Here is an 11383-nt window from a genome sequence, read left to right as displayed (position 1 = left end):
ACTTAGCAAAATACATTTAAGTTTCCTCCATAGCATTTTGTGGTTTGGTAGCACATTTATTTTCATTGCTGAGCAATTGCCCATTGTATGGAGGTACTGCAGATTTTGTTGCTTTCTAATACAATGTGTAACTCTATTCACTCATTTTCTATGATGGAAATGTAGGCTGCTTTTTTTTTTTTCTTTAACTCTTCCTTGGTGCCCCTTCCTGAGGGAGGAGCATCTATACTTCCCACTCTATTCATGTCACGTGGCAAAGCTTGACATCTTTTGGCCAATGAAATGTGAAGATGTTTCAAGAACTATTACATGTTTCTGTCTTTGTATCAGCTGTATGACTGGCATGTCTTACCTGGAGGCTGCCCCTTTAGCTGGGTCCAAGAGTGAAGACAACTTATAGATAAATGAGAGAAAGAAACCTTTGTGATTGTAAGCAACTGAAATTTAGTGGTTCTTTGTTACATGTATAACAAAAACAAAAGCTGACAAATACATCCCCAACTTTACTTTTCTACGCCAATGTCTTTTCCCCTCATCTTAGATTTTATTAGTCATTTGCAAAGCTGTGTCTGTGATTCATTCAGTAGGGGAAAACACTGAGAGGATTTGCTTCCATTTAATATTTTGTTATTTAATTTTATATTATTACATGTTTATTAAAAAAAATTTTAATGTTTATTTATTTTTGAGAGAGAGACTGAGTGTGAGCAGGGGAGGGGCAGAGAGAGAGGGAGACATAGAGTCTGAAGTAGGTTTCAGGCTCTGAGCTGTAAGCACAGAGCCCGACATGGGGCTTGAACTCACAAACTGTGAAATCATGACCTGAGCCACAGTCGGACACTTAACCCACTGAGCCACCCAGGAGCCCCGGTTATTACATGTTTATGACAAAATCTTGTAAATTCTAAATCTATGCTTATTAATTTTGGGGGAGATGGTGGGTAATAGATTGCTTAAAGTTGCACTAATACAGTAGCTACTAGTCACATTTACACACATTTACACACAATTACAATTAAATTAGATTAAATTGAAAACTCATTTCCTCATACCAATATCCATATTTCAAATGCTCAATAGCCATATGTGGTCAGTGGCTACCATATTGGAGAGTACAAATATATATTTCTATCACTGAAAAAAGGAAAGGTCTATTGGACAGTGCTGTTTTAGAAAATTTGTTGAGAGCTACATATGCAAATTTGAGGCCTGCATAGAGTCCATGAGCCTACTATGGATCTCAGGTAAATCCCTTCCTATAGTTAGTGTGTCCTACCTTATTTTGGGGTCAGTGTCTGACCTTGAATTAACTGAAAAAATTACAAGTCTACAAAATTCTGTGACTGCCTGGATCTTGACTGTGGGTCCTAGACCCATTAATCCATGTAATGTCAAGCAGCCATGACAGGAGAAAAGCTAGTTTTAAAAAATATGCTTTAGTACCATTGGCTCAGGAATGCTGTATCTTAAAAGTAGCCATTATAAATGCAAGGCATGAAGGCAGGTACATTTATAGAAGAGGTTGCCTCTATCTTTTCTTACCACTAGAGGAGTGGATTGTGCGGGAGGGGTAGAAGGCAGGGGGAGACATTTTTCCGTGAAAATTGACATGTAAAAATAATATCAGCAATAGTTTATGCCTAGTAGTCCTCAAATACTTGAAATGTTCCCCCCTCTCCTTAATTCTTGCGAGGAAAAGATGATTATTTCCTTTTTTAGGCTGGCAAACCCAATCTCCTATAAATAAATTGCCCAAGATCAAACAACCCATAAATGACTAAATCAGAACTTGAAGTTTGGCCTAGTACTATCCCTTACGCTACCTTCCCAATTTGTTCTTACTTTCCTGCATGTCGGTAGATGTGTGGTGAACTGTGAAGGCTGTTTGGGTGCTCCTAAAAGTCCTGCACGCGTACCAGGAGCCATCCAGATCCAGACTTGTAAGTGAGGTCTCCAGTGCCTACCAACAGCAGAAGCTCAGGCTCTGGGACCACAACATGAATGGTTCTTCACCTGAAAATTACAGCACAGTTGTGGATAAGAGAAAAGGTAAGGGGAAGAAGGCTCAAAGAAAGCAGTGAAAAAGTGTCCTGGTGATCGAAGGAGAGGTAGTTTGTCTAACGTGAGGCGTTTTGCCTTGCAGACGGGAACCCAGAAATATTTAGATGTTTCTTTCTTTCTTTTTTTTAATGTAATAGGAAAAAGAAATAATCTGTGCTAAGTAGAGTGGAAGACCAGGTTTGAGGGGAGCCTGAGTAGCTGGATGGGTTAGCGTCAGACTCTTGATTTTGGCTCAGGTCATGATCTCTAGGTTCTGTGGGATCAAACCCCACCTGGGGCTCCATCCTGACAGTGTGTGGAGCCTACTTCTGATTCTCTCTCTCTCTCTCTCTCTCTCTCTCTCTCTCTCTCTCTCCCTCTCTCTCCCCTCCCCTTCTCACGCTTGTGCTCCCTCAAAATAAATGAACTTAACTTTTTAAATAAAAAAATAAGTATATAAAAAGACAAAGTTTAATTAAGGCGAGGTCCAGGAAATTATTACAGATTGCAAAAAAAACCTCCAACACTCAACCCCACGCACCGAAAATAGTGTCACTTATGTGTGAATTGCAGCAATTACCAAACCCCAACACGAAAACTGCATATATGTGTTTCACAAAATTGATCTGCGGTTTAAAGGCAGATGAAAAATTTTGCCCAAATCGGGGAGGCTGGTGAACCTGGCGGGGGACCTAAAGCTGAGGTGGTTTCGAAGAGCCTGGGATTGGGGCTCTCGGCTGAGAGAGGACCCCATCCTGCTCTGAGTTCCCCTTGATCTGACAGTACGGGTGATTGCCAAAGGTTACCTGCCGCCTGGGTGGGAGAAGCGAGGGAGGCCGAGCGCTGCTGGGCACTGTAATGCTGGGAGCTGCCGGGTGCAGAGCACACACAGGCAGGGCGCCTGGGGGACTGAACGAGGAAGGCGGTGCCCAGGGCGGCGCTCACCTGCCCCAAAGCTTCCAGCGGACCTGCTTTGTCTCGGACTCTGAAGTTAGAGTATGTAAGATACAATGCCCTGGTAGGGGAATCAGGTATCTTACGGACAGCTCGGGACCTTCGAGCCACAGGGCCTTGGATCCTAGCGCACATTTCTCTCTTTCCAAATTGTTTCCGTCTCCTGAGCCTCAGTTTTCTCGGAGATGGCCATGATTTCAGTCTACAGCCCGCAGAGGGCACTCGGTCAGTCAACGCGGCTCAAAGTCCCGCCGCCCGGATCTGAGCGCGGTCACGGTCTCTCCCCGGAGGGCAGGTGTGGTTTTTGCGGCTGTGGCATAACGCAGACCAGGACAGAAGGGCCTTCTCGAAGGCGTAGAGACTTTGAAGATGGTGGAATCCTCAGAGGCTTCCCTTCTCTTCCCCTATCCCCTCTTCCAGATTCCCTCCGCTTGACACCCCAACTAGCTGGTCCCTCGGTGTCCGGGGCGCCCCCCAGCCCTCCGTTTCCAGTCCCAGCCGTGCCAGCAGCACGTGGCTGCGCAGACTGCCAGAGACACTCGCAAACTCGGAGCCTGGCGGGCCTGGGGACTTTCCAGGGCCCCTAGGTGGCAGGGTAGACGACGGAATGACCGAGGGTGGGAAATGTTCGGAGGCTAGAGGAAACAACCGGCGGCAGCGCAGGCGGCCGAGGTAGCACCGCAGGCGCGGGGGGGCGGAGCGGCCGCGAAGGGGGCGGGCCCGGCGCTCAGCTGGAGCTCCGCTGGGGGGAGGGGGAGGGGGCGGGGGGAGGGCGGTGAGATGTGGCTCTCCGTTCCCTGCCGGCGCCGGGGACCGTCGTTAGACGGTTGTCAGAGAGCCCAGAGATCGTTTAGGGGTCGAGTTGTGGATGTTACCAAGGTCGTTTGGTGAGTGCGCGCGAAACTCCCGCCCTTCGGAGTCCCGCTAATAGCGTCTCGTCGGGTGCCTGCCTACGTTACATCCTTCGCGCGGCGGGGGCCTTCACTTAGCGGCCCTCAGGATTTCCTGCAACTCTAAGCTATACATTGATAACAGCCTTTTTCCGGCGGTGACGACCTCCCCACGAGAACATGCCCAGCGCCTGGTGCAGAGCCCCAGCTGCTGCTTCGTGGACGTGAAGTGCCTGGGGTCCTACAAAATCGCCACTGTGTTCAGCCGTGCGCAGACGGTGATACTGTGCGTGGGCTTCCCCACCGTCCTGTGCCGTCCGAAGGGAGGAAAATTAAGGCTCACGGAAGGATGCTCCTTCGGACGCAAGCAGCACTGAAAGCACCCTGAATCCATATGAGGGGGAAACTATCCCAATAAACAGATTTTGGCTCAAAATACAAACCAAACCAAACCAAACCAAACCAAAACAAAACTATACATTGTTACAGCCTGAGTGGACTCTGACCCTGAGTGCTCCGTTCCTTCGTAACCTAAGCCTCATAACTGATCTTTTCTGCCGGCTGCCCCTGGCGGTGGTTTAGCGTCCCCTTCCTTTCACAGGCCAGAATGGCAGCGAACTGCTGACAGTATTCCGGAGGTGCTTCGATGTCTTAATCGTGGTGAATGACGTCTAGGGATGTGGAGTACTGATCTTCATTATTGATGGCCCTTTTACCAGTACCTTGCGATGCTCCTGATTACGACAATGGCTTCTGAGCCTCGGATCCGCCAAAATCGAGGTGAATAGCTTCAGGGGCCCTGGTGCGGAAAGCTTCATTTTGCCCAGGGATCTGGGGAAGTGGGTTTCGCTTCCCGCATCTTTCTGGCTCACTCCAGTTCTTTAGTGTAAGGGTCTGGGACAGCTCTGAAAGCAATCACTAAATCTAAATATCCCTGGGTGTGGGTTCTGGCGTCTGAGTAGGAAGAATGAGATGCAGTTGGGAAGGAGTCTGTGGTTAGACTGAAATGTGGAAAATCTAGGATATCTGTGCACACCAGGATTAAAAGTCCCCAGTGAGTTCTTCGGTCAGGTCCTTCAGGGGACTGGCTTCTGCAAATCTCTTTTGTGGATATACTAGGTACACTAGGTCAGCAGATTTCAAAATGGCAGTCCAATGTCTGTCCACAGGGTCTGTGTCACCTGGAACGTGTAAAAAATGTAAACTCTGGTGCCCATCCCATGCCCACAGGATCAGACATTTTGGAAGTGGCGCTCAGTAACTTGTGTTTTAGCAAGCCTCCAGGTGATTCTGATGCATGCCAAAGTTTGAGAACCACTGCTCTGAGGTCATCGCCACAAAATATGCTCTGACCAGCTGCTTTCTTTTCAGCCAGAGCTCCGACCAGATGGCTGCTAAATTCTGCAGGGACCTCTGGGCACTCAGCTTAAGGCTGGGGCCTGTCTGGAATTCTTTATCCAGATGATGTGCTTCTGGCTGACCTCAGGACAGGGATGACGTTGCTTGCAGAAGAAGAGCTGGCCAAGCGATAGGAGGCCAAGGCTCCATCCAGGTTTGTTTTGTGCCTTGAAAGACAGGGATGAGGATGGGTGTGGGGGCATCTGTTCTTAATTGTGTCAAGTTCAAGTTTTTGCTATCTCGAGCTTTTAAGAGCCATTTAAATGGTTTTATAATAAATAATCTTCATTGTCTTTGTGTTAATCGGTGTTCCTTCCAGATTAAGATGGGGGAAAGACAAAAATTTTCAAATAATGGTTTCAGTTTCTCAGTTTTGGGGGCCATGTGAAAAATTTTTTTGGAGCAGTTCCCCAATGCCCCCCTGCTCTAGAATCAGTTTCTTCTTTCTTGCCTGGGTCTCTACCAGTAAGAGTGGAGAATTTAAAGGAAGGAGTTGTCTGTTGGGAATACTGCCCAGCATTCTGGTCAGATGAGGGCTGAGAACTTCTCCTTGATTTGTGTGCACAGGGCTTTCTGCTAGCTTTTGTAGCAGTTGCTGCTCTGAGGTTCCTAGAAACTGGGTTGGAATGAGTTGAAGGACATACATGAAAATGCACATGAAGTATGTCTAGTAGACTCTTTTGGTAAGTGGAACTGCTGAAGCTTCTGGATAGTAAACCTGGAGCTATTGTTGAGATGGGGAACAAAGAAATAGTTGGCGGTGGAGAAGGAGCTTGTCATTTGCTGTAGAAAAGAGCAGAAAGTTGAGTCAGGATAGGGATGACGGAGTGGGAGGGCGGGGCTAACAATCTAGAGGCAGAAAGGGATAATTGAGGCCTTCAAGTGCTTGTGAAAGCAACAGGGATGTTACCTAGAGCCTGGTGGAGGGACCAGGTCCTGTGAGGTGGAGGAACATATGTAACAGGAGGCCAGAAGGGTGAGGATTCAGGGAGCTTTGTGGAGAGATTCATTCTGCCTAAAAAGAAAGAACATTCTTACATATACCTGATTGATATCTGATTATTTATTTTATGACTATTAACATTTCTCTAACAAAACTAAACACTTACATGCTACTTCATAACTAATAACCCAATATGTATGTATTTACAAATGTAATTTGCTCAAAATTTAAAATGATTAGATATTTTGAATGAAACTTCTAAAATGTAATTAAGTCACAAATCTAATATTTTAGATTCTCTTAAAATGCTAAAAGCTTTAAAAAGGAGCCAAAGGTCTTCAAAATACATTGGCTAACATTTGAGAGTTTAAGTGCTAGATATATTCTGTTTTAGATGTGTGATCTTATTCAATGTTCAAAACAGCCCGTAAGATGGGTTCTTTGGTCATTCCCTTGGAACTTAGACACCGAGAAACTAATCAACGTGGCCATGCACACACAGCTAGTGAGTGGCAGAGCTAGAATTGGAATCTAGGCTCTTATGTTGTCTTGTCCTTCTATTACAGTGAGTCCAAAACAGATTATAACAGCTTCATTAAAACCAGTTAGAGAAATGCTAGTATCAAGACTTTAGTTTCTTCATTATCTCTATACTTATTTTAATACCTGAATGGAACACAAGTTATAATATGACATATTATATATGATATATTCCCAGAATTGCAATAATATTACCAGGAAATAAGCTTATGCTTTCTTTGGCTTTCGTTAAATTTTTAAGATCCCAAAAGGAAAATAAAACCCTCTCAGATCAGACATATTGGTAGCTGATGGATTCTGGAAGGAAACTGGACCTTGTTTCATAGGGTAGTTCTGTGAAACCGGAATCCATCATTAGGCTGAGTGGGGTTTTTTTGGTATGTTTTTTGTTTGTTTGTTTTTTAAAGAAGGATTTATGCCCAGCATGGAGCCCAATTCAGGGCTTGAACTCATCAACCTGAGATCAAAACCTGAGCTGAGATCAAGAGTCTATGCTCAACTGACTGAGCCACCAAAGTGCCTCTAGGCTAAGTGCTATTTTATAGTCAAGTGTAGCAACCACTCATTAAGTCTCATTTTACTTAAAATGTTAATTCCAAGGGGTGCCTGGCTGGCTCATTTGATAGAGCACGTTACTCTTGATCTTGGGGTAGTGAGTTTGAGTCTAGTATTGGGTGTAGAGTTTACTTAAAAACAATTTAGTCTCAAAAATATGTAATGCATGTACACGGTAGGAAACCTGTATTTTAAAATTTTAGCTAAGTTTAGACTTACAAAAGAATTGCAGAAATAGTACAGAGTTCTGGTATATCCTTCACTGAACTTAAGTTCAGTGAACATTTTGTATAACAGAACATTTTTCAAAACTAAGAAATCATTTCGATTGCAACTGTTGTTCCAGTGATGCGGTTTTTTTCCTTAAAGATTTAAAATTTTTTAAAGATTTTTAAAAATGTTTATTTATTTTTGAGAGAGAGAGCTTGAGCAGGGAAGGGACAGAGAGAGGTGGGGACAGAGGATCCAAAGCTGACTGCGGGCCCACAGCAGTGAGCCCTTGGGGCTTAAACCCTGGAACTGCAAGATCACCCTAAAGGTTTTTAATTTTTTTTTAATTTTTAAATGTTTTTAAAAAATTTATTTGTGAGAGACACAGCGTGAACATGGGAGGGTCAGAAAGAGAGGGAGACACAGAATCTGAAGCAGGCTCCAGCCTCTGAGCTAGCTGTCAGCACAGAGCCCGACGAGGGTCTCGAACCCACGAGCTGTGAGATAACGACCTGAGCCGAAGTCGGATGCCCAACCGACTGAGCCACCAAGGCACCCCAAAATTTTAAATTTTAAGTAATGTCTACACCCAGAGTGGGGTTTGAACTTATATCCCCAAGATAAAGAGTCACATGCTCTACTGATGAGCCAGCCAGGTGCCCCCCACTAATGTAGTTTTTCTGTTTGAAGATCCAGTTTAGGATCCCACATCATATTTAGTTGTCGTATCTCTTTTGTTTCTACCCATCTTTGACAGTTTCCCAGTCTTCCCTTGTCTTTCATGACCATGACACTTTGGAAGAATACCAGTCAATTATTTTGTAAAGTGTCCCTTTGTTTGAATTTGTATGATTTTTTTTATGATTAGCTGGTCGGGCATTATTGGGAAGGATGCCACAGAGATGATGTGACCATGTTTCCTTCTCATTACATCTTAATCAGGGATGTATAATGCTAGTATGTGCTACTCCAATGTCAGTCTTGATCACTTGGCTAAAAAAATCACTTACTTACTACTGTAAACTTACTATTTTTCCATTTGTGATTGCTAAATATTTGGGGGGAGATACACGGAGACTGTATAAATATCTTGTTTCTTATTAAACCTTCTCTTACTAGCTTTAGCATCCATTGGTAGGTCTTATCAGAGACAATGATTACTGTGCTGTCTTAGTGATTTCTTATTTCTCTCATATTATCTACATTTATTAATTGGAATCTTTACGAAAAGTTGTTTCTCTTCTATTTATTCATTTATATTAGTATGGACTGTGGATTTATTTATTTTTATATTTTCCTTCTTTTCTTTTATAGTTTATTGTCAAGTTGGTTTCCATATAACATCCAGTGTGTACTGTGGATTTAAAACGATTCTTTGGGAGGGGAGGTGGTGCAGGGAAAAAATTCTTTGGGGTATGACTCAATACTGTCATTATTTTTTTTGTTCAAGTTGACCCAATTTTGGCCCTTTCTTTTGGGTTGGGCATTTTTCCAGGTTGGTTTCTACCTACAGTGTGTTATTTTCAATATGTATCCATCCTTGGGAGCGCCTGGGTGGCTTAGTCGGTCAAGTGTCCGACTTTGACTTGGGTCATGATCTCTCACTTCCTGAGTTCAAGCCCCACATTGGGCTCTATGCCGACAGCTCAGAGCCTGGAGCCTGCTTCAGACTCTGTCTCCCTGTCTTTCTCTGACCCTCCCCTGCTCCTGTACTCACTCTCTCTCTCAAAAAAAAAAAAAAGGTATCCATCCTTTTATTTAAGTAGTTCCTTACTTTTTGGCACCACATGGTGCTAAAATGTTTAAATAAATATTATATGTTTGTATATGCATATTTTATATATGCACATATACATTTTAATAAGTGGCAACACATTTCCTACGTTGATCTGTATAATTTAAACATAATTTTATCTTGGAAATTTCCCAATATTAGTACATATAGAAATAAACCATTTAAAAATGTTAAATAGAGGCGCTTGGGTGGTTTAGTTCATTGAGCTTCCGGCTCTTGATTTCAGCTCAGGTCATTATTCCTGCATCGTTGGGTGCTGAGCTTGGAGCCTGCTTAAGATTCTCTTGCTCTCCCTCTGCCACTTTCCCCCACTTGTGTATGCTCTCTCTCTAAAATACAAAAAGAAGAAAAAAATGCTAAGTCATATTTTAGTATATAGATGTTATAGTATGACATTAAAATAAGATGACTTATTTTGCTAGTCTCAGTTGATGGATATTTATTTAACTTTTAGCCTTCTGCTATGATAAGCCATCATATATGAGAGAGGATTTGTAGCATGCATTCCTAGAAAAATGATTTTTTTTTGATATTTTGTCATTTCCAGAAATATTTAAATTTTTATTGTGAAATACAGTAAAACCTTGGTTTGCAAGCATAATTCATTTCAGAAACATGCTTATAATCTAAAGCACTTGTATATCAAAGCGAATTTCAAGAACCATTGGCTCAGTTGTGATCATGTGACATTTGGCATCAGGTACTACTTGTATTGTGAGACATTGCTTGTTTATCAAATTAAAATTTGTTAGAAATGTCTCAGAACAAGTCACTCGCAATCCAAGGTTTTACTGTATGTAAGTAGGAAAGTGTGCAAAACACAAATAAATGTAAAGGTCAATGAATTATCACAACGTGACCACCCATGTGCTAGATATCTAAGTTAAAAAAAATAGACCATTGTCAACAAGCACCTTAGAAATCCCTCTGTGCCTTTCCCAGTCCCTCTCCTCTTTAACAAAAGTTCTTGTATGGTAATCATTTCCTTGTCTTTGTAATTATATCACCTAAACATTCATTCCTAAACATTATACTTAAGTTTTTCTTTTTTAATGGTTGTTAAAGTAAAAGAATACATATTGTTTGCTTCCATGACTAGCTTTATTTATTCAATAGCATAAGATTTCTGCATTTTGTTACCTATAGCTGTTTCACTTATTTTCCTTGTTTTATAATATTCCATTATATAAATATATCAGAATTCATTTATCCATTCAAACACTGAGGGGTTTAGGGGGTGTTTTTAGTTTGGGACTATCTATTGTAATGAATGCTATAATAAACATTCTTCTTTGTTTCGGTATTTTCCAGCTAAGGCTGCCAGAACAAAATACCAGACTGAGTGTTCAACAACAGAAATTCATTTTCTCACGGTTTTGGAGACTAGAAGCCCAAGATCCAAGGGTTGGTTTTTGGTGAGGCCTTGGCTTGCAGATGGCTGCGCACTCATTGTGTCCCACATGGTCTTTCCTCTGAGGGTGCGGAGAGAAAGAGCAAGAGTGAGTGCATGAGCTGGAGCTGTGGTGTCTTTCTTTTCTTATGAGGATATCAGTCCTATCAGATCTTATGACCTCCTGTAACCTTAATTAGGTCCTACTCCAGATAATCACAATGGGGTAAGGCCTGACCATATGAATTTGGGGGAGGGACACAATTCAGTCTGTAATAGTCTCCCAGTGTACGTACACATGCAGATCTCCTGGGTGTAGACATATAGAGCTAGCTAGGGGCTTGTCCCAGTTGGGTATACCTAGGAGTAGAATTGCTGAGTCATGGCATATTTGTTTTTTGAAACTTGAAAATACCAAAGTATTTTCTAAACTTGTCATTTTTTAAAAGTTTATTTATCTATTTTGAGAGAGAGACAGCATGAGTAGGGGAGGGACAGAGAGAGAGAGAGAGAATCCCAAGAAGGCTCCACACTGTCATTGCAGAGCCCGATGCGGGGCTCAAACTCACAAACTGTGAGATTGTGATCTGAGCTGAAACTGAGAGTCGGACGCTTAACTGACTGAGCCATCCAGGCTCCCCTCTAAACTTGTGATTTACACTTTTCCT

General features: G+C 42.8%; 1 protein-coding gene across 1 annotated transcript; it reads left to right on the top strand.

Annotated features, from left to right (window-relative positions):
* Nucleotides 1–3774: 3774 nt before the first annotated feature.
* LOC120242934 (40S ribosomal protein S27-like) lies at nucleotides 3775–4281 on the top strand. Its single transcript, XM_039248919.1, has 2 exons — nucleotides 3775–3881; nucleotides 4030–4281. The coding sequence occupies exons 1-2, from the start codon at nucleotides 3775–3777 to the stop codon at nucleotides 4259–4261; spliced, it is 339 nt and encodes a 112-aa protein (XP_039104850.1). The 3' UTR covers nucleotides 4262–4281.
* Nucleotides 4282–11383: the final 7102 nt, after the last annotated feature.

This window comes from Hyaena hyaena, unplaced genomic scaffold (assembly GCF_003009895.1).
Source record: "Hyaena hyaena isolate Hyena2069 unplaced genomic scaffold, ASM300989v1 scaffold_322, whole genome shotgun sequence".
In the NCBI taxonomy this organism is placed as follows: Eukaryota; Metazoa; Chordata; class Mammalia; order Carnivora; family Hyaenidae; genus Hyaena; species Hyaena hyaena.
Note: the sequence above shows the minus strand (reverse complement) of the source record. Positions and strands in the feature narration are given on the sequence as shown.